At 43.9% G+C, this 24,164-nt stretch overlaps 1 protein-coding gene across 3 annotated transcripts in view; it reads left to right on the top strand.

Moving 5' to 3' along the window:
• The window catches only part of DENND5B (DENN domain containing 5B), a 476,583-nt gene that overhangs the window by 88,329 nt on the left and 364,090 nt on the right, over positions 1-24,164 (top strand). The window contains exon 2 of one of the 3 annotated variants that reach the window (XM_029600010.1): positions 19,793-19,858. The exons of the other annotated variants lie outside the window; for them this stretch is intronic. Within the exon in view, the coding sequence (XP_029455870.1) occupies positions 19,793-19,858 (66 nt within the window). The remainder of the gene's footprint in view (positions 1-19,792; positions 19,859-24,164) is intronic. 3 annotated transcript variants of the gene reach the window in all.

Genomic DNA, 24,164 nt, shown 5'->3' with positions numbered 1-24,164 from the left:
GCTGTAATTTTAACATTTTAAACATTTAAATTCCTTCAGGTAGGGCAAACCCAACAAGTGGGTTATACACCTCTGCCAGCAGATAGAAATGGAGCAAAAGCTGATGTTACGGCTATAGAGTCCCGCCCCAAAATCAGCCCACCAGTATTCTCAGTCTCCAGCAGATGGTGGACATGCACTTCCCTTCGAGAGATTGCCTATAAGTAAAAAAAAAAATAAAAAAGTTGGAAAGGAGTTGTCTATAAAGCACCGCTTGCCTCCTGGGGTGTGACATGTGCAGTCCCTCCCTCAGTAGAGTGCCTTCAGTCCAGTAGCCTTGACTGGCATGGACCTAAATTTCAATTAGTGGTGCAGGCCGAAAGAGGCTTGGCGGTGAAGCCTTTAGCCTTCTCCCCTCCGTAGATGGGACCTGTTCCTGCTCTCAGCCAGGAAGGGCTGAGCTCAGGTAAAAGTTTTTAACTTAAAAAAAAAAATAAAGTCAGTGACAGGAAGTGAGCAAGAGAAGGGTCTGTTTCCTCTGTGTTCGGCTGTCCCGCCCACATCTATGGAGAGTTCTGTGAGGTGAGGAGAGAGGGCAGGCATGGTGGGTTGAGCAGCTGCTTGGCTAGACCCTGCTCCCAGGCTTCTTCCATTTCAGCACGCGGTAGGCCGCGGGTTACTTTTGCATGCTTTTTTGCTGCAGGCTGTCAGAGCACAATTGCGCATCCGTGTGTGTGTGCGTTCTTGTCTGTGTATTTAATTTGGTTGTGCTTCCTTCCGATTATGCCGATGATGGTCCATGTCCTGGGTCTGAGGGGAGCTACCACCCAGGAAAAAGATCTAGGCATCATAGTGGATAATACTTTAAAATCGTCGGCTCAGTGTGCTGCAGCAGTCAAAAAAGCAAATAGAATGTTAGGAATTATTAGGTAGGGAATGGTTAATAGAACGGAAAATGTCATAATGCCTCTGTATCGCTCCATGGTGAGACCGCACCTTGAATACTGTGTACAATTCTGGTCACCGTATCTCAAAAAAGATATAGTTGCGATGGAGAAGGTACAGAGAAGGGCAACCAAAATGATAAAGGGGATGGAACAGCTCCCCTATGAGGAAAGGCTGAAGAGATTAGGGCTGTTCAGCTTGGAGAAGAGACAGCTGAGGGGGGATATGATAGAGGTCTTTAAGATCATGAGAGGTCTTGAACGAGTAGATGTGACTCGGTTATTTACACTTTCGAATAATAGAAGGACTAGGGGGCATTCCATGAAGTTAGCAAGTAACACATTTAAGACTAATCGGAGAAATTCTTTTTCACTCAACGCACAATAAAGCTCTGGAATTTGTTGCCAGAGAAGGTAGCTAGTACAGTTAGTGTAGCTGGGTTCAAAAAAGGTTTGGATACGTTCTTGGAGGAGAAGTCCATTAATGGCTATTAATCAATTATACTTAGGGAATAGCCACTGCTATTAATTGCATCAGTAGCATGGGTTCTTCTTAGTGTTTGGGTAATTGGCAGGTTCTTGTGGCCTGGTTTTTGGCCTCTGTTGGAAACAGGATGCTGGGCTTGATGGACCCTTGGTCTGTCCCAGCATGGCAATTTCTTATGTTCTTATGTTCTTAAGGGGAGACACTGCAGGGGTGTCATCTCCTCTGACTGATCCATGGGTCGAGTCTTCAGGGGACACTGGCTTGCAGGTCGTCAGGTTAGGGCCTGTAGGGCTGGAATGGACCCAGCCACCTCATTTTCCCTTCCAGAGATTGCAGACCTTTCTACAGGGCCAGTCTGCTGAAGTGGCAGTTCCAACTAAGGTAGGTCCGGCCATTCGAGTGCTCTTCTGCCTGCCTTGACGGTCAAGCACCACAGCGCAGTGTGGTCTGACAGAGTTCGAATGCAGATGGATCAGGATGATACCGTTGATAACTGCGAGGTCTCTCCTGGTGAGGAAGGAGACATTCCCCCAGATTTGTATCCCTATAGAACCTTTCTGTGTTTCTTTCAGAGAGATGAGTTGCCGGGTCTGATTTCTCATACCCTGAAGACCCTTGGCTTGGCTGGGCCTGACTCCTTGGGGATGCAGAAGAAGGATCCTATTTTTGTCACCCTGCGCAAGGCTTTCTTGTTTCTCCTCCTGGATGTAATCCAGGAGTTCATTGATCTGGAATGGAACGTGCCAGAAGCATCCTTTTAAAGGACCCCTCTTGGCGGGTTTATGACCCTTGGATCCACAGGCCAGAAAACAGTTGCGTTTCTTTAAGGTGGATGCCTTCGTGTGTTCTGTCACGAAATGTACCTCCATCCTGGTGGAGGGAGGTGTGGCTTTGAAGGATGCTTAGGATAGGAGGATTGAGGCTATCCTGAAGCAAGCCTTTGAGGCAGTGACAATCAACTAGCAAATTGCTTCTTGTTGTACCTTGGTAGCTCAGGCTACCTTGCGTTGTTAAGAATCTGGTGGCACTGGGTCTGATTTGGGACCTGTGGTAGAACCGGGGGCTGCCTCCTTGGCTGATGTGAGCTGTGACTTGGTACACACAGCTTTCAGAGGAGCTGCTTCAGTTATTGCGGACAGGTGGCAGCTGTGGCTGCGCAACTGGTCCTTCGATACTGTTCAAAGTCCAATCTGACTAAACTGCCCTTCAAAGGCTCGCACTTGTTTTTCAATGTAATGGAAAAAATGTAAGTAAATGAGGAGAGACCCAGGTCCCTCGTTTGCTGGAGGATAAGAAGCCAGTTTCCTGGACTTCTCAGGTGAGAGGTCGTTCTTGCTTTCAGCTTTATAGGAGAGTCTCTTCCCAGAGATCTCATCCCTTCTGCAAATCTGTCTTTTCGTCTCCGAGGTCCTTGAAAAAGGATAAGGGCTCCAGAGGTACAGCCCCTCAGTCTTTCCAGTGAAGGTTTTCAGTCTCACCTGGTGGTACAGGTGATAGGTGGTCGTCTAAACCAATTTTATCACAGGTGGGCCCAGATTACCTTGGATCAGAGGGGTCTCTAAGTGGTTTGGAACATGTATGCCTTAGAATTTCTTCACATTCCTCTGGATGCCTTTATGTTCTCTGCATCCAACTCCCCTCAGAAGAGAGTGGAAGTGACATTACAACGGCTATTGATTCTGAAAGCGGTGATTCCCATTCCAGAATTGCAGTGAATTATGGGTTGATATTCCATTTATTTTGTTGTGCCCAAGAAGGAAGGGTCGTTTCATCCCATACTGGATCTCATGGACATCAACCAACATGTACGAGTCATGCATTTCAGAATGGAAACTGTGCACTCTGACATAATGGCAATTCAAGCAAGGGAGTACCTCATGTATCTGATTTGATGGAGGTGTATCTGCATATTACCATCCAGCAGGAACATCAGCAGTTCTTCTGATTTGCCGTCCTGGATCATCATTACCAGTTTCAGTCCTTGCCTTTTGAGTAGCCACAGCGCCCAGGACCTTGTCCAAGGTCATGGTGGTGGTAGAGGCAGATCTTTGCAAAAAAGGCATTCTAGTTCACCCCTATCTGGACGACTGGTTGATTTGTGCTAAGACCTTGGAAGAGAGTCTTTGTGCTTCCCACAGAGTGGTTTCCTTGCTACAGGAACTAGGCTGGGTGGGGAATCTGGCCAAGAACAATTTGCGTCATCTCAGACCCTGGAGTATTTTGAGGTTTGTTTTGGTACAAGGCAGGGCAGAATGTTTCTGTTGGATGCTTGGATCCACACGATGCTGCGAGTTCGGTCCCTGTGGAACTCTGTTCGTCCGACCATGAGATCTTATCTACAGGTCCTGGGGTTGATTGCTGCCCTGTTAGAAATGGTTCCCTGGGTGAGGGCACATATGTGCCCTCTTTAGCGCACCTTGCTCTCCTGATGGAGTCTGCATTCACAGAACTATGTGGTGAGGCTGCTACTTTCGAGGTGAGATCCCAGGTGACCATCTCAAGAAGGGAATTTTCCTGAAGACACTGGATTGGTTGGTACTCATGACAGATGCAAGCCTCCAGGGATGGGTGGCTCACTGTCAAGAGTTGGTGGTGCAAGGGTGCTGGAATGCAGCAGAACGGCAGTGGAACCTCAATAGATTGGAGGCACAAGTGGTTCAGTTGGCTTCCTTGCAGTTCACCAAGTGGCTAGAGGCTCAGGCAGTCCAGAAAATGTCTGACAATGTGACAACGGTGGCTTACATCAATCATCAGGGTGGAACCAAGAGTTGACAGGTATCAGAGAAAGATGCGCTTAAGGTATGGGTGAGCTTTTTCAATCGCAGGTGGGACCCAAAAGCGATGGGCATAGACGCTCTCGTTCAAGAGTCGCCACATGGTGCCCTGCTTTATGTGTTCCCGCCTTGGCCTTTGTTAGGCTGGCTGGTACATAAGATTGCAAGTCAAACCAACACCATCAATTTAGTGGCTCCGGATTGGGCTTGAAGGCTGTGGTACGCTGATCTCTGGAGACTTCTGGTAGGCAGTTCCCTCCAGCTGCCATCTCAAATGGAACATTTTAACCGTAAAATGAATGATCTAAAATGCAATCAATCTATAGAATATCATGTTAAAAATTTAGAAGTAATTTTAGACTCTGAACTTAATTTTAAAAATTTTAAATCTTCTATAACAAAAGATGGCTTCTTTAAGCTGCATGTGCTTAAGAAACTCAAACCACTTTTGCATAACAACGACTTTAGAACAGTTTTACAAGCATTGATCTTTCCAAAATTAGATTACTTCAGTGCACTATTTTTCGGCCTCCCCGCATCCACTGTTAGACCGCTTCAGATCCTTCAAAATGCAGCTGCTAGAATTCTTACAAACACTAGAAAATTGTATCATATCACACCCATTTTGAAAGAACTTCACTGGTTACCAATTTCTTTTCGAATATAGTTCAAAATACTGACTCTAATACATAAAGGGGCGGATTTTAAGAGCCCTGCTCGCGTAAATCCGGGCGGATTTACGCGAGCAGGGCCTTGCGCGCCGGTGCGCCTATTTTACACAGGCCTGCCGGCGCGCACAGAGCCCCGGGACTCGCGTAAGTCCCGGGGTTTTCCGAGGGGGGCGTGTCAGGGGCGTGTCGGGGGCAGGGCCGATCGGCGTGGCGTTTTCGGGGCGGGACGCGGCGTTTAGGGGGCGGGCCCGGGGGCGTGGTTTCGGCCAGGGGCGGTCTGGGGCGTGGCCGCGCCCTCCGGAACCGCCCCCGAGTTGCGTCTAGGCGCGCCAGCGGCCTGCTGGCGCGCGGGGATTTACTTCTCCCTCCGGGAGGCGTAAATCCCCCAACAAAGGTAGGGGGGGGGTTTAGACAGGGCCGGGGGGGTGGGTTAGGTAGAGGAAGGGAGGGGAAGGTGAGGGGAGGGCGATAGCGAATTTCGGAGCAGCCTCGGAGGGAACGGAGGTAGGCTGCGCGGCTCGGCGCGCGCCGGCTACACGAAATCGGTAGCCTTGCGCGCGCCGATCCAGGATTTTAGCAGATACGCGTGGCTACGCGCGTATCTGCTAAAATCCAGCGTACTTTTGTTTGCGCCTGATGCGCCAACAAAAGTACGCGAAGGCGCGCTTTTTGAAAATCTACCCCAAAACATTATACAATGAAAAAATTGAATGGCTTAATGCCGCATTACATTTCCACACACCACAAATAAATTTGTATTCATCAAATAAAGGATTACTATTAATACCGTCTCCCAAATTGGCCCACCTAAACACAGTTAGAGAGCGGGCACTTTCCTTAGCAGGGCCAAAACTATGGAATTCTATACCAATGGATTTGAGAACAGAGGCAAATCCTCAGACGTTTAAAAAGAAAATAAAGACATGGCTATTTCAGCAAGTTTTCCCTGATTGAATAATGCTCCTCTTTTGCTTTGTTTTAGTATTTTATTGAGTATTTTATGAATATTGTTTGTATATTTTAGTTTATTATGTGGTACTTCCTATTTAACTTTCTTACTAATGTATTTTATTGTATTTGTTTTATTCTGTAAACCGACATGATGTTTTTTTTTTTTCGAATATCGGTATAGAAAACCTAATAAATAAATAGATCTTTTACATCAGGGACCCAGTCTGCACGAGGCTCTGGGTCAATTTTGACTTATGGTTTGGCCATTGAAAGGGTTATGTTGTTGAAATCGGTTATTCGCTTATGTAATTTCCATTCTTCTTCAGGCCCAGCAATTTTCTACTTCTCTAGCTTATGTTAGAGTTTGGAGGGTCTTTGAGGCCTGGTGTCCTAGTGAGATACTCAGTCGCTCAAGGTGGATATTCCGTTGATTTCGGAATTTTTACAGGACAGCTTGCTTAAGGGTTTGACCCTTAAAACTTTGAAGGTTCAAGTTGCAGCACTGGCTTTTTACTGTGGAAGAGTCAATGGAGGGCCTTTGTCTTCCTATCTGGATGTCTCCTGTTTATTGTGGGGAGTTAAACATCTTCAGGCCCCCCCCCCCCCCCACCCGTTGCGGCTTTCGGTGCCTTTGTAGGATCTTAATTTGGTCCTCAAGTTCTTGGCAGGTATAACTTTTTGACTGCTGAGTACTCTTTCTTTATGGCTGCTTACCTTGAAGACAGTTTTTCTGGTAACAATCTGTTCAGCACGTTGGGTCTCTGAGCTGAAGGTTCTTTCCTGCCATGAGCCATTTCTCCGTATGACTCCAGGTGCTATTCAACTGTGGACTGTGACCTCATTTTTGCCCAAAGTGGTATTGGACTTTCATTTGAATCAGTCCATTTTTCTGCCTGCCTTGGACAGAAACAGAGATGAAGCCGAGTACCGCCTTTTGCATTCCTTGGACATCAAGTTTTATTTTCTGCGGTATTTGGAGATGACTAAGACTGATCACCTGTTTGTGATCCATGGTGGAGACATACAGGAAGCACCAGAGATACAGGCAACTATTGCCCGCCTGGTCAAGGAGGTCATCGCAACAGCCTATGTGGCTGCTGAGGTTGCCTGACTGAAACAGATTAAACCACATTCCACAAGGGCTCAGGTGGTATGGTGGGCAGAACTTGGTTTGTTGTCGCCTGCTTAAATGTACTGAGTGGAGAAATGGTCATCTTTGTACACCTTTCTAAGCATTACCGCTTGAATGTTAGGGCTAGGGAGGGTGCAGCTTTTACACAGGTGATTTTGAGTGGGCCGCTAGCAGCCTCCCGTCCTTTTTGGGATTAGCTTTGGTACATCCCATTTGTTGGGATTGACCTATCTGAATGCTAAGGAAGGAGAAATTACTACTTACCTGATAATTTCCTTTCCTTTAGTGAAGGGTAGGTCAATGCCAGATCCATCCTCGTTTGCTGGAGTTTTAGTGGTTAGGCTTCTTAGGGCGAGCTTAAAGAGTATGATTCCTGCTCTTCATTGATAACTGCTAAGTGGCTTCTCTAGCCTTTAGTTTGCTAGATATGTTCCTTCTTTTGGTTGAGCTCAGTGTTCCGGTTGGTTGAGAAACATGAATGGTTGCCTGTTGCTAATAATGTTCAAGTATAATCGGGTTTGTCCACAGTTCGGCTTTTCCAGAGAATACTGGTGGGCTGATGTCAAGGCGGACTATGTAGCCATAATGTCAGCTTTTGATTTCTCCATCTGCTGGCAGAGGTGCATAACCCACTCGCTGGGATTGACCTTCCCTTCACTAAAGGAAAGGAAATCATCAAGTTAATAGTAATTTCTCCATATATCTCAGCTTTCGTAGGGAGTAATGTGTGATCTTAACACCATTTATCTAATCACACTACATGAATGCATGATGTAAATGGTGTGCTTAGCTAGATACTTTTTAACCAAAATGTAAATCATTTGTAACCCAAAATAAAAGTTATGTAGTTTTACTTTAAGTTTTGACTGCTATTCTTATTTAACTTTGTAATACCATTAAGGTTTTTAATCTACTTATTTTAATTAGCGTGTTTCAGTGTGTTCATGCAGCTGCCCATACAATTGTGTTATGGCTCTGGTCCAGGCAGAGCATGGGGAACACCACCCCTGGTGTGGCAGCAGGGCAAGGCCGGAGCAAGGCTTGAATAGTCTGGTAAAGTTGGAGCAAGGCTAGACAGCCTGTACACCTGAAGCAAGGCTTGGACATGTTGGTAATGCTGGTGCAAGGTTTGGACTGGAACAGAGTGCAGGTAATGCTGGAACAGGAATTGCATGCAGCTAAGACTGGAACTGAGGCTTAGATAGGAACAGTCTAAGACTGGACCCAGTGAGACAAGGACAACATGGAACATAAAGGCCTGAAGGCAGCAATACAGGATTGCCCCAAGGGACAAGACGGGGAGAGGCCTAGATAAGCCACAGAGCAAAGCAAGGCCTAGATAGTCCAGAGGTCAGGGGAAGAGGTATGAAGGCCCAGGGGCACAAGGCAAGGCAAGGGTCAGTAGGGCCTGGAGGTCACAAGGCAAGGTTGAGGTCAGAGGGCCCAGAGGCTGCGAAGCAAGGCAAGGCTCAAGTCAGAAGGCCCGGATTTCACAGGGCAAGGCCAGCAAGGCTGAGGTCAGAAGGCCTGGATTTCATGAGGCAAGGCTGAGGTCAGAAGGCCCAGAGGCCATGAGGTAAGATGAGAGTAGGCCGCAAGACAAGAATGGCTAGGGCAAGGAGCCAAGGGTGCCTTGATGCGGAAGCATCTTGGCACTGACAAGACAGGATTATGTAGTGTTGGAGTTTGGGTGTGGTGCAGGCAGGAGGGAGGAGCTTGGCCAGCCTGGAGAGTATGCTTGTAGAAGTCCCCTGGTGGAGAGGAGGCTGCAAGACAGGTGGATGCATGAGTCCAGGGACGTGATGATGAAGAATAGTTCTGAGCAGGGCGCACTGGAGACCTCTGCTGGTAGGGAGGTGTCCTCGTCAGGGTACTGTGAGGCTGCATAGCAGCTGAAATCATAATAAATTATTTTCAATATACAATTGATTATTTCAAAGTGGAGTAATCCACCGAAATGGGCACACAACTTGCTTTGCATGTCAACATATTTATAGCTGCCTTGGGTGGGGTTACTAGTTTCAGTTTAGAGTAGGCTTTCCACACTCTGCTGAATAATCAGTCAAGCATTTAGTAAAATCACTTCCTTTTCTTAGTGCAGTTATCTTAACAAATATTGCATGCTTTCTTTATTCAGTAGATTGACCGTATAGGTGCATATTTTGCACAAATGTGTAAAAAAAAACAAACAACCCCCCCCCCCCCCAGAAAATGTCTTGATAAGTAAGCTTAGCTGAAGTTTCAGAATTTCCTAAATGAAATAAATTGTTGGTAGACATTACATTTCCTCTTATCCAATTTTAGCTATAATTTTAGATATCCTAGATGTTCATTTTTCACAGTATAGACTCGCCTATATCTGTTTTAATCTTCCATAATATTGGACACCTAGTGAGTTATGTTAGCATTTTGGACATGATTTATAGGATTTTTGCATATAAATAAAGTGGACGTACTACAAGTACTATTTTTTTATTCAAGGATTCTTGTGCAGACACACATGTTATAGAGGGTCAAGGAAAATAAAGGTAGGTTTTGTTCGGATTGTGGCTTTCTGCCTAGCTGCAGAATCCCACAGGTGCATCTATAAAAACAATTTGAGCAAACTATTTTTATTGAAAAACACCTCCAGAGAAGCAGAAAAGTAAAGAAATTGTGAAAGAATGCATAATGGTTATTACAGGTATCTGGCGTGATCTTGTTTCCTCAAAGAGGTTTTTTGAGGAGTGAAAACCATTCAACAGATATTAATGAAAGTGAGCTATAGAAATCTAAATATTATCTAAATGATAAGTACTTTGGGAAGACTAATTTAGATAGAGAGATGTCATGGAAAAATTAGTTCTTTGTATATTCTCTCAGAATCAGATTATTTTGTGTTTTGTGGTGATGATTTAACTCATTAACACCAATCAACTGGGATTCTTTCAGAAGACTAATTACCTAAACTGCCCTCTGCTTAATTTTATATTTCAGCTTTTAGTTTATTACACATTCTATTTCTCATAAAAAAAGTTTTCTAGCATTTTTTGGCTACTGAACCTGGTGAACATATCAAAGGCATTTGCTGCTGTTGTAGAATAGTGTTTCCCAACCAATGTGCCATAGAAAAATCACTATTGCCTGTTGCTCACATCCAGGCCAGTACCTGGGCTCTGCTCTCAGCACCTTGCACCAACAAGACACAGCAGCAGTGGCTCTTAAATGCTTAAATGCTGTCTTCTGAGAACATGCATGCCTCTTCATAGATAAATTATGAGCCCCAGAGTGTAGTAATTTAATGGGCAGCACGCAGGGCATGGATAACCGGGTCCCACTTTATGCAGCACGTACACTGCACCCAACAATTCTTCATCTTTCCTGCCCTGAGCCTTTCTTCTGATTCTTTCCAGCTTCTGTTCTGTCTCTAGGATGAGTGAGATGGGATGAACATGCACTTGAGCATTGGATGTGACTTGGGAGTAGCAGCAGTAGGAGCTCTGGCAGACAGCCACATGAGGCAGCCAAGTTAACTGCCTGAGCTGGCTGCCCACACCATTCTGAATTCTCCTTTATCCTGCATTTGTATATAGAAGGATCTGGTCCATTGTGACTGATTCATATGTTTCCATCCCCTCTCTCCCTTTGTTTTACAATTTGTAAGAAAGACTTCTGGAGTTTTCATTGCTTATGTAGCTGCTCTTTTGGCTATACCTAGACCCTCCAGCATTCATCCAGTCGCTTCAGCATTCACCTAGACCCTCCAGCATTCACCTAGACGCTCCAGCATTCATTCAGTCGCTCCAGCATTCACCTAGACGCTCCAGCATTCATCCAGTCACTCCAGCATTCATCCAGACTCTTCCTACACTCTTCTAGTCTCTTCCAGCCCACAAAGGAGTTTGCAGTGACCGGGAGAAGAGCCCCCCCCCCCCCCCCCCACGTCAAGCGGCATTTACCGCTCCTCCAATTCCCGCATTGTTACAACCTAGACCACCCCCATTGACATGCCCCAGACGGTGACGGAAGACCAGAGCTGTAACTAACAGAGACACCTATCAGGCACACACCTAGATACGCCCCTTGTGCTTCTATTAAGGGCAACAGCTGTTCTTCCATGCACGTTACTACCCATACAGGGGAACCTGCAACTCTCATCTCCGCTATTTAAAACTAAACACACCATGATAAAAACTTACCCTATCCCTATCATCACACACCACTACCTTAACAGAGGTAGACTACTTACTCCTACGTACTTGCGCCCAAAGAGATCTCTGATCCCTATCATGACTTCTCCTCTCAGTTACTGGGTCTCTCACTAATCACGCTAACGCTTCTTAAAGCACAATCCCTCAGCAAAAAGACCCACATTCTCATTGACTACCTGATGGATTCACAACCCGACATCTGTGCCATCACCAAAACCTGGTTGCAAAATACTGATATTGCTCTAACAAACCAGCTGCCACTACAACTTTGATATTTTCTCATTACCCAGACTTAAAAAAAGAGGGGGCGGATTACTGTTAGCAGTAAAAAAAAAGAATTAAGATTATCTCCCCAAACCTTGAAATCGGCTTCAAAATTAGAAATCGGCCTTTTCAAATCTAACCAACTGCAAATTTGCTTAATCTATGCTCCCCCAGGGCTTCTAGAATCTGACCCTTCCCCTCTCATTGAAATAATAGCCAAATACATTAACACGGACTACCCCGCTGTCTTATTAGGAGATTTCAACATCCAGGTTGACTCCCCCACACCAACACCTAACTGTGAAGCCCTCCTAGCCTCCTTCAAGGCCATGGGTTTTAAGCAAATTATAAATAAACCCACGCACAAAGCTGGTCACACTTTGGACCTCATTTTGATTAATGAATACATCTCGCCCACCGCCCCGCCCTCCTGTACACCCATCCCCTGGTCAGATCATTCGATGCTCTCTACGGAACTGTCTATAAGAAAAAAATTGACACTAATACCCCCCAAATCAACAATCCACTTCAGAAAACCATGCTCCATAGGCGACCTCAGCTCCCACTTCTCCACGGATCTATTGAACCTGGACCTATCCAATGCTGACTCAGCCACAACCTCATGGCTCAACATCACGAACACCGTAGCAAACAAAATTTGTCCCATGACATTTAAAGAAATCAGCCCAGTCCGACTCAACAAAAAACCCTGGTTCTCAACAGAACTTAAGAAGCTCAAACAAAACTTGCAATGCAAGGAACATCGTTGGTGCAAAAATCCCACACCTGCCACACAGGCTACCTACAAAGCAGCTCTGAATCACTACAGGATCTCAATATTACGCACCAAGAGAGACTTTTACGCCAAGAAAATACATAGCTTTATCTTTGACCTAAAGGCACTATTTTCCTATGTCTCTGTTCTCACTAAACCCAATCCTCCAACCATCCCAGAAGATGAAGCCCAAACTAAATCCACCGAATTGGTGTTATTCTTCGAGAAGAAAATTAACAACTTACTGGCACCTCTGACCACGTCAATTAACCATTCTCCTTCAGTGTACAACCCACCCCCTTCAATCAATACACCCTTACTTGAATCCTTTGACTTAACTTCATCCCTCGAAATCGAATCCTTACTCAAGAAAATGAAACCTTCGTCCCATCCCTCAGACCACCCACCAAATAAACTCTTACTTACCATCCCTAACACCATTGCCAAGCACCTGGCGGATATAATCAATTGCTCCCTCTCCCAAGGAAAGGTTCCAGACTCCTTAAAACTTGTTTCACTAAAACCTTTTCTTAAGAAACCCAACCTGGATCCATCGAATCCTGCAAACTTTCGACCTATTGCCAATTTACCATTTTTAGCCAAACTAATGGAAAAAGTAGTCAATAACCAACTCTCTGACTACCTAGACCTCCACAACATTCTCTACCCTTCCCAGTTCGGATTCTGAAAACGCCTAAACACGGAATCCCTCTTAATCTCCCTAACAGATAACATCCTTATGGGTCTAGACAAAGGCCAACCTTTCTACTGGCTCTACTCGACATCTCAGCAGCGTTTGACACAGTGAACCATACAATCCTCGTCAACCGACTTTCGGACATCGGCATCACTGGCACCGCCCTCAATTGGTTTAAATCCTTCCTTAATAATAGGATCCACAAGGACAGAATAAATAATAATGAATCACACCCAGTATCTTCCACTCACTGAGTACCTCAGGGTTCGTCTCTCTCCCCTACATTGTTTAATATTTATCTGCTACCCCATGCCAGCTCCTTGAAAGTCTCAACCTGACACACTTCATTTACGCAGATGACGTACAGATCTTGATCCCCATCACAGATCCTATCTCCAAAACTTTAAATTTCTGGAACAGCTGCCTTCATTCCATCAATCTTCTCCTCTCCAGTCTCAACCTTGCCCTCAACACTTCAAAAACAGAGATCCTCATAATCTCTCCCAATGACTCCAACCCTCGAGTCAACAACCCCATCTCACCAGCAGTAAACCATGTGAGAGACTTCGGAGCTATTCTAGACACCCGCATGAACTTCAAAAAGTTCATAAACACCACCACCAAAGAATGTTTCTACAAGCTACATGTCTTAAAATGGCTCAGACCCCTCCTACACCTCCATGATTACCGATCAGTCCTTCAGGCCATACTGTTCTCAAAAATTGATTATTGCAACGCTTTACTCCTCCGCCTTCCTGCCTCCACAACAAAACCATTACAGATGCTCCAAAATGCTGCAGCTAGAATCCTAATTCAAGGAGAAGAGACCATATAACACCTATACTCATAAATTTACACTGGCTCCCCATCAACTATTTAAGACTCTGACCATTATCCATAAAACCATCTACCTTCAATCCACACTCCAACTGAAAATTCCACTCAACCTTCACGCATCTACTAGACCAATCAGAACGGCGTACAAAGGATCTCTTCACACACCCCCCACCAAAGCTTCACTTCATCCCGCCATTCAGAAACGTGCCTTGTCCATTGCCGGACCTTAGAAACATAGAAATGACGGCAGAAGAAGACCAATCGGCCCATCCAGTCTGCCCAGCAAGCTTCACACTTCTTTTTTTCTCATACTTATATGTTTCTCTTGGCTCCTAGTAACCTTTGGTTCTATTTCCCTTTCACCCCCACCATTAATGCAGAGAGCAGTGATGGAGCTGCATCCAAGTGAAATATCAAGCTTGATTAGTTAGGGGCAGTAACCGCCACAATAAGCAAGCTACACCCATACTTATTTGTTTACCCAGACTATGTTATTCAGCCCTTATTGGTTGTTTTTCTTCTCCCCTGCCATTGAAGCAGAGAGCTATGCTGGATAAACGTGAACTATTAGTTTTACTTCTCCCCTGCCGTTGAAGCAGAGAGCTATGCTGGATATGCATGAAGTATTAGTTTTTCTTCTCCCCTGCTGTTGAAGCAGAGAGCTATGCTGGATATGTATTGAAAGTGAAGTGTTGGTCTTCCTCCCCTGCTGTTGAAGCAGAGAGCTATGCTGGATGTGCGTGAACTATTAGTTTTACTTCTCCCCTGCCGTTGAAGCAGAGAGCTATGCTGGATATGCGTGAAGTATTAGTTTTTCTTCTCCCCTGCTGTTGAAGCAGAGAGCTATGTTGGATATGTATTGAAAGTGAAGTATGCATTGAAAGCCACATTATCTATCAACAAATATTGAATAAGCCTAATAATTGGTAATACCTATAGCTTATGAACTCTTCGTTAATTTTACATACTCTTGCCCACCCCTGTTTTTTTTTGTTTAATTTGGAGATGGCAGCCCTCCATCCTTCCGCTCCGTGAAGGTGGAACACCAACCACTGGCCACTGGCATCCCGCTTCGTGAATGCCTCTGTGGCTACTGCCGCTCCGTGCAGTGTTTTGCTGTCGCCTCTTTATACACTTCCTCTAGACCTGATGGATCCACAGTGTTTATCCCTCTCAATGGAACTCATTACCACCAGAGCTTCGCCAGGAACAATGCCCAGTCGCCTTCAGAAAGAAACTGAAAACCTGGCTGTTCAAACAAGCCTTCCCCAATTGACCATTCCTCAAACTGAACAAATTAGGATTGGACATAATTATCCTTTCATATGTTGTACCTAAACATTATGTCATAGCCTCCAACTAAAATACCGCCAACTAAAATACTCTGTTTCACCTACAATTTTAAGCTTAGAATGCTCTCCTGCGCCCAAACCAATAATATTACTACCTCCCCGCTAGAGTCCTACCCACTATTCCCACTCCCCACCCTTAGACTTCCCCCCCTCTTGTCCCTTCTACCTCCTTCCTCTAGTCTCAACCCTAGAGCCTTTGCCCTGCACTGACAGCACTACCCCTTAAAACTGTTATTTGTTTGACCACTCACTAAGTGATCTAAAAAAAAAAAAAAGTTTGGGTGTTTGTTAGATGTTCACCCACTAAATCGTTCTCCTTGTTACTATTTAACTCTGCTTGTTATCTTTTCCACAGTTGTCCTGAACTCATCACCCTGTTTCATGTAACTTTATGCTTTTATGCGCCTATATCGTTGGTTACCCCATGTTTGATGTAAACTGGTACGATAAGATATTTTATCTTGAGTATCGGTATATTAAAATATATTAAATAAATAAAATAAATAAATAAATACGAGTCCTTTCCTTGTCTGCTCTGCCTTGCCTGCTCCATAGAGGTTGGTGTGCTACACATTTTTCTTAATATAGATGTGCCGTGGGCTTGAAAAGATTGCAAAACACTGTTGTGTTTCTTGGCTAATATGCAAAGAAATTTAACACATTTTTGTTAAATTGACACATTTGCCTATACATGTGTGTCTGGTAGATGCATTTTCTTAAGATTGCTAGAAAGAATGAAGGTAAAATCATTTTGTCATGTTTTCTCACTCAACACCTTTTTGCATGAAAGGGTGTGATCTATTTTCAACCAAAATTTCAGAGAGGTACCTTGGCTTTAATTTTTGGGTTATAAAGATTTTTCATGTACAGTTTGTAATATAAGTGCAACATAATACTATGGTCTGGGGTCCAAAAACACAGTTGCTTGGAGACAAGTGATGCCTAAGATTTTCAGGCTGGGGCCTAAAAAATGTTTGCCACATGCTGCTCTTACCAAGCTGGTAGGAGAAGGGACACTGTTCACTTGAGGCCTGATTTTAAAAATGTACACCCTTAAAATTTGGTTTTACGTGTTTAAAAGCACTTTATTTGAGTAAGTGGGCTTTTCAAATTTACTACAGTATATGATATTGAAATGTCCATAGGATTTACTCGCGTAAGTGTACTTTACTCAAGTAAATGGCTTTTGAAAATTGCTACAATAGCTTGTTACATTTACATGCATAACTCCTTTTAAAATTACCTCCTTGGGGGATAATTTTGAAAGAACTCTACAGGGCCCCAGATACATGTGTATATGGCAGTACAGAGAGCTAATACAGTATTTCATGACCTTCATGTGTCAGGTACATGCAGATTTTAAAACTTCACGTATATCTACCCTCAAACATATGTGCGTATGTTGGGCTACGTGCAAATATCTGCAGTGCGTTTAAAGCGCATACTTTTCCTGCTTTTTTAAAATATGCAAATACATAGATAACAGGCACATTGTAGTTTTTGTGTCTGATGCTAAAGAAAATAAAAACTGAATATAGTCTGTGTAAATTCTGAAATATAAACCCAATCCAGCAAGCAATTTATAGAATGGGCAGATAGTTATAAACAAAACTGAGCCCTGAGATACTCCAGTTAATAATGGCGTTATTGCTTATATTTTATAGTTTGCTTTTCTTGTTTATTTTATGAGATTTAAATTGGTCATACATGTGTTTTATATTATGTATGCTTGAATATAGATGGATTCTTGGAATATAAGATGTATAATAAATAACCACTGCAATGGTACAGAATTAAAAATAACTTGAATGATATGTTAAATATGATTGAAACCATAAAAGTACAATTACTGAAATACCAATTTTGGCAAGTCTAGCAGAGGACATAGTATGGTTCAACATGTCAAATACTACTGAGACATCAAGTAAGACCAGAATAAATTCTGTCCTTGCGACCAGGCCACATCCTGTCCTGCCTAATTCAGTGCCTTCTCTTTGTTCTGAATTCCCCCCTCATCCCTATATATTTTACCCACTTCATTCATTTAACAAAATGGACTCCGTCCTCACAAGCTTATGTCTCTTGTCATATTTTTGTCTCAAAAATTGTTTTCAGTAAAAGATTGTATCTTTTTAATTTCTGTTTTTATGGTACAGAATTTATCTTCCTTGTCCTATGGCACAGTTATGACAGTGTTCTTAAACTAAGTTTTAAGATGAAGTGTTTATGGACAGTAGCCATCAGATTTCTGAAGTGTTTTTAATGAACTATACTATGTTTAGGGTACTTTTGCTTAACTGGATAAAGTTTGTGTGATAAATCTATTAATCAAGGTGACTTAAGGAATGGCCTCTGCTATTACTGGCCTCAGTAGCATGGTATCTTCTTAATTTTTGGGTACTTACGGCCTGGTTTGGCCTCTGTTGGAAACAGGATGCTGGGCTTGATGGACCCTTGGTCTGACCCAGCATGGCAAGTTCTTAAAGATCGTACAGTAAATTGTTATAGAATATAAATTTTTAAAGTAAAATAAATAGTGACATTTAAGCCCTTGAAGTACTTCAGAGAAATGAAACACAAAAACCTTATAATGTTTGATCTTTTCTTACCAATGTGCTGAAGAGGTTTTTGGTCATTTTTCTTATTTAAAAATTTATATTCCACTGATCCAAAAATCTCAGCAGATTATATCATTACACTCACAATCAAGATATAAAATACAGCACATATAGGGGTAGATTTTAAAAGGGTTACGCGCATAAGTTATGAGCGTAACTCTTTTAAAAAAACCCTGCGCACGCCGAGCCTATTTTGCATAGGCTCGGCGGCACGCACAAGTCCTGGGGCTTCGCTAGGGGGCATGTCGGGGGCCGGTGCGATGTTTGGGGCATTCTGGGGGCGTGTCGGGGGCGGTGCGACGTTTGGGGCATTCTGGGGGCGTGTTGGGGGGGGGGGGCGTGATGCCGGCCCAGGGACGTTCCAGGGTCGCGGCCGAGGCCTCCGGAACAGCCCCCGGGTTGGGTGATGGTGCGCCAGCAGTCCGCTGGCACGCGCAACTTTGTCGACAAAGGTAGGGGGGGTGTAGATAGGGCTGGGGGTGGGTTAGGTAGGGGAAGGGAGGGGAAGGTGGGAGGAGGCTGAAGGAAAGTTCCCTCCGAGGCCGCTCCGATTTCGGAGCGGCCTCGGAGGGAACGGGCAGCACGTGAAGGGCTTGGCGCACGCAAGTTGCACAAATGTGCACCCCCTTGCGCGTGCCAACCCTGGATTTTATAAGATACGCGCGGCTACGCGCGTATCTTATAAAATGCGGCGTACTTTTGTTTGCACCAGGTGCGAGAACAAAAGTACGCACTGGCGCACTTTTAGAAAATCTACCCCATACTGCACATATATCTTCAATTAAAACAAAGTCACAAACACTGAGCAAATGATCCATACAACAATACATATAGCAGCACACAGAATTCAAGCTCCTATCAAAGACACTTTCTGCTGCCTAGTTGCCTAACTGGCTGAATGCTAGAGGAAGAGGTAGGTTTTAACAACTTCCTAAAATGAGCAGTTCATTCTCCACTGTTATCTCATCAGATTGCTCATTCCACAATAAAGGGGCAGTTACACTTAACATTGTCTTTCTATGTGTAATGCAAGTTTTAAGGACCTAGTGGGTGGTATTTCAAGCAGGTTTCTAGTTGATGAGCGCAAAGATCTTCTTGGATGGTATTTTTGAAGCAGTGAGGCAAAACATTGGGAAGCAAGGTTATGCAGAGTCTTAAATACCAAGCAAAGTAATTTGAATCGCACTAGCGTTTGGCTAGCAAAGGAGTTATGTTATCATAATGCAATACCGGTTACCAGACATGCCGCAGAATTTTGAACTAACTTTGAGGGGGGATTTGACCCGCAGACTCTGTTTTTCTTTCAAAGGGGTGGGATTTGGGTAGGGGGCAGGGTTATGCCATGCAAACGTTTTACAATTTTTTCACAGGTTTTTTTTTTTAATACGGGGCTACCTTGATGGATCCTGGATGACAGGGGCATTATCGCGTGTTTTCTGACAATATTTTTGACATATTCAGGGTTCAAACATCCCCCCACCACCCCTGGTAAAATAACATGGCTTTGTAAATTTCCCTCTGTTTGTTCCTGAGACACTGTGGCCAAGGTCACAAGGAGCAGCAGCAGGGTTTGCACTCTGGCTTCGTTGGTTCACAGCTCACTACTCTAACCACTAGGCCACTTTTCTACTCTAGAATTAAACCCAGTTTCTTGCACATGGCAGTGCACAGCAGTATCCCTGAGCTACTGAATCAGCTAAAATGTTTCCGGTCATATGACTGGGTTTTACTTATAACTCTTCCTGTTCTGATGATGATGATGATAATAATGCATTTACTGGGAAGAAATTGTGTGTTGAGGGAAAAAATTAGGGGGTTTCTATTAAATTGAAGATAAACTTTTAAGTAAAACAAAACATGATAATTGTGACTCTTCCTAAAGAACAGTGTTTATCAGTACTTACTATAGTCTCCATTTTGTCATTTTCTTTTGCTTAACATAATACATCACTCAACAAATCTTCATTTTTGTTTTCTTTTAACATTGCCTTAGATTGTCTAGCATAATTGTTTTATTTTTGTGTCATCTTTAATTTTGTGGTTTTTTTTGTGTTTTTTTTTCTGTATTTTGTATTTTCTGTTTGTTCATAGACACCTTTTTGTTTTTGTTACGTTGTGTAGTTTTGTACCAGTGGCTTGAAGCAGATCGTCATGGCAGGAGCCAAGATACTACAAACAAAACCTCAGGTAAAAAAAAAAAGGGGAGTGAAAATGAGAAATTCCAATCCATTTTTGCATGGCTTTCACCATCCTGGTGCTTTTCCTATATTAAGGCTCTTAATTGAATCCCCTTAATATTCTCCTGCTTAATTTAATTTCTAAAATCTATTTCTACCGTGCCTTTTAAAGTGTTGTGTCAGTAAAACTCAAAGAAGAAAAAGGGCTACTTAGTTCTATTTAAATATAGAAATACTGAAAACAATGAAATGTTAATTTTTTTTTTACTGTAGAAGTAAATATTTTATATGAATGTTTCAAGATGAGCTAGATTTAATTTTGTCATAAATTTGGCAGATCAGTGATTTAAGCAGTGCTACTATCAAAAACGTTTTTAGAAGGGTTATGGGGAGAGGTTGTCATTGCTGGTCCTTGGAGGAGGAAGTTCCCCCTAGACCGGCAAAGGTACCGGGTCCTGTGGTTCCAAGTCCTATTTCATCTGTGCCTGCACCACTGGGCGAAGTTCGAACACCCAGGGCTCCATTCCTGGTCGATTAGGGCATGTATGACCTCCTAGTGGGATGACTCATCCGTGGTCTCTGATGATGATTCTGATGGTCTTCCCTCAGATCCATCTCCTCTAGAGGAGCAAGGAAGTCCCCGCTAGAAGACCTGTCCTTTGCAGGGTTTGTCTGGTTGATGGAGGAAGCCATCCTTTTTTTTTTTAATTAATAACTGAAGAGAATACCAGGCACAAAATGCTCAATATCCTCCAGTTTGAACCTCACAAGGAGATTGTGGCAGTCTCAGTGCAAGAGATCCTTGTAGAGTTGCTGTTGAGAATGTGGGAATACCCCCTCACAGTGCCTCCTGTAAACAGGAATGGGGACATGATTTATTTTATCCAGAAGGCTCTTGGATTTGACAAGCATCAGCTGCCCCACCAATCAGTGGTAGTCGAATCTGTTTTTAAGAAGGCCAAGCATTCTCTGACTCATTCCTTGGTGCCCCTGGGGAAGGATTATAGAGTGATGGATACTCTTGGGAGAATGGTGTTCCAGGGGGCTTTGCTCATGGCCCACCTAGCTGCCTGCCAGCTCTACATGAGCCCCAAGCAGCTCACTCAGCAGTGGCAAAACACACTCCTGTTGCTGGTACATAAGGGCCTGGAGAGTGGAAAAATTGAGATCCACTCGACCTATGATATTTTTGCAACGGCATTTGAGGGTCTTTGCAGTGGGAATCGGTGCCCACAGATTTGCAGAGGCACAGGAGGAACTCGCTGACTTGTCGTGCACTGGAGAGAATCTCTTCAGAGAGAAGGTCATGAATGCGGTGGCCCAAATCTGGGACCACCGTGCAACCCTTCAGCAGCCCTCCGCCAGCACTTCGGCCTGTCCTCCTCCTCCAGGAGGTAGTCGAGGTCTGGGCAGAGGAAGACCTCCTTCCACCTGAGGAAGTACTATCCTCCGCCACCTCAGTCCCATCAGTCTCATCAGGGCTCCCATGGTTCCATGAGAAGTCCAGCACCATCTTAGGCAGGAAGTTAGGGTAGTCTTGCATATGCACCCTATCATGGAAAAACTTAACGCTAAGGTCTGGAGCTCGCTGACCTGCATGCTTTAGTGACTGCCACCAAAAATAAGACCTTCCAAGTCAAATACTTCAGGTCACAGGAGCACAGTGACTCAAAGGGAGCTTTCATCAGCTGAGCTAAGATCATGCTGAGGTATTAAGACATAGCGGGAGGCTTCAAGTGAAGCAGACCGTACATGAAACCAGTTCATCGTCCTGCCAACATTTTTTTCCAGGCTCCATTTGGACTAAGGCAAACAAGCCCTGCACAGTTTGGACTGCAATAGAGCCTTAGCCTTCTGTCTGTAGCAAACAGAAGCTCATAGACAGTCCATCCAACTTTGTTTTTTTTGGTAGGAGTAAATTGGGCATTGCCGTTGCCAAACAGACACTTTCTCATTGGCTAGTAGTCTGCATCTCCTTCTGTTATGCTCAGATGGGATTACATCTTGGGGGCCATGTCCAGGTTCACTCTGTCAGAGCCATGCCAACACTGGCGGCCCAATTGCAAGCAGTTCCCATGGAAGAGATCTGCAGAGCTGCAACATGGAGTTCTCACCACACATTCACATTGCATTATTGTTTGGATAGGGATGGCCGACATGAGAGCAGGTTTGGCCAATCTGGCCTTCAGAGCTTGTTTGAGGTGTAGAATCCAACTCTGTTCCCACCTAGAGCCCGTTGTTTGTGTTCAGAGTGCTCCCCCCCCCCTCCATTGCCAATAAAACTAGTTTTTGTTGTGCCCATTGGCACCTATTTTGGTGTTTTGTTGATCCTTTTTTTCTGTTGGAGGGGGCAGCCTGTAGCTAGGGATTCACCCATGAGTTCCTTATCTGTAGTAGGTGTTCTCTGAGGACAGCAGGATGTCACTCCTCATGAAACTCGCTTGCCATCCAGTGGAGTTGGGTTTCCACTATGTGGGTTTCTTCTCCTTATTTTATTTTATCCTGCGTGGACACATGGTATAATGCATGCTGAGTATGCTCAATGAGGCTCAGTCAAAATTCTAGAAACTTTGACATGTTTTCCATGCCAGACTCCATCCGATGATTTCACCCAAGTGTGAGGACAGACATTCTGCTGTCCTCGGAGAGCATCTGTTACAGAAAAGCAACTATGCTTTAACATGTTTACACTATATTGTTAACCAACACTATAACCAAAGATTTGAAATTGATCTTCAATTTTAAGTAGGACCGATGATAGCTAATACTAAGAATCACAGAGAATACCAAAGTGTCCAAATAGTTATTTCCTTCGCCAAGAACTTTAAAAGTGAGTATGTATACTAGGCTTCATTGACCTTCATAATAGGCTTCATCGTATAGCATGGTTTCACTTTCACACGCCACCTTATATTTAGTCATTGGTCAATATTGGTGTATTATTTTTGTTATATTTTTAACTTGCAAAAAAACTTCTCATGTGAATGCCACATGTAATGTGCACTTTTTAAGTCATAATACCAAATCTTATTGATGCTATTACTTAGCTTTGTATATAGAAGCCACTTTGTTCACATAGCCCGGTAAAGCTGCCCGACACGGAGCCGTGTTTCGGATTTAGAAACAATCCATTTTCAAGGGCTCATTCATTGAAACATAAACAGGTTCAGATATTATATATGAGTCACACTTCATTTAAAATCATTCAAGATGTTAGGAAAAACGTCAACTGTTTGAACAAGTCCAAAACAAACTTACTTTCACACATCAATATTTCACTTGCAACATGATGGCTTAGCGGCATGCATTTCCGGTATCAACGGAAAGACTGCCATTTTGGTGCCATTTTTAAAGGACTAAACTGTCAATCAAAAGGGCTGACGTGATGGAGAACTATGTTAACGATTCTCAAGCTCAAATGGCTTACGAGAAAGAAAACCTTAGCGGCCATTTTGAAATGTATCAGCAGACTTGAAAAACTTTTCAATGTGTATTTTGCTCAACAGGTTTTAGGTTGTATTGCAGACATATATCTTTAATGTAGGTTAGATATTTTCACCACTAAAATTCTGCAAACACTGAAATTCTTCTTCTGAGAGAACAACGTTGGATTTATTCTCTAAACACTACACATCTGAAAGGTTTAAATGCTGCTGTGGATTGGTATTCCTGTATTTAACATCAAAGGATTTGAGTCATAAGCGGTGGGAGGCGGGTATTTCATTATATTGAAGAATTTCAGTGTTTGCATAATTTTAGTTCACCTTGTCTCTTCCGCCCTCTCTCCCTGCTCCCCTGGCCAGTCTCCTTTCACTTTGCCCTCTCAGGCCCCAACTCCTCCACTTGCCACTAATTCTCCCCTCCTCCTCTAGGCTCAAGCCATTGCACTCTATCTCCACTCCTAGAGTTTGACCTCTCTCTCAGTACTGCCTCTCACACAAGCTCTCTCTCTCTTACTCGCACACAGGCTTCATCTCTCTAATGCACACACATATCCCCATACAGGTTCCCTCTCTCTCAAGAACATGCACACAGCCTCATTACAGATTCCCCTTCTCTGTCTCGCATATACACACATACTCTCATACAGGCTCCCCTTCTCTCTCATATATACACACACACACACTCTCTCATACAGGCTCCCTCTCTCTCTTGCATACACACTCACACAGGCTTCCTTTTTCTCTCACAAATACACCTTCACTGAGGCTACTTATGTCTCTCACAAACCCCTGTACACTGGCTTCCTCTCTACCTTACTCCCCCTACACATAGGCTCCCTTTCTCTCTCTCTCACACACATATACACACTCACA

This window comes from Rhinatrema bivittatum, chromosome 4 (assembly GCF_901001135.1).
Source record: "Rhinatrema bivittatum chromosome 4, aRhiBiv1.1, whole genome shotgun sequence".
NCBI lineage: Eukaryota > Metazoa > Chordata > Amphibia > Gymnophiona > Rhinatrematidae > Rhinatrema > Rhinatrema bivittatum.
This window is presented reverse-complemented; position numbering and strand designations above follow the sequence as displayed.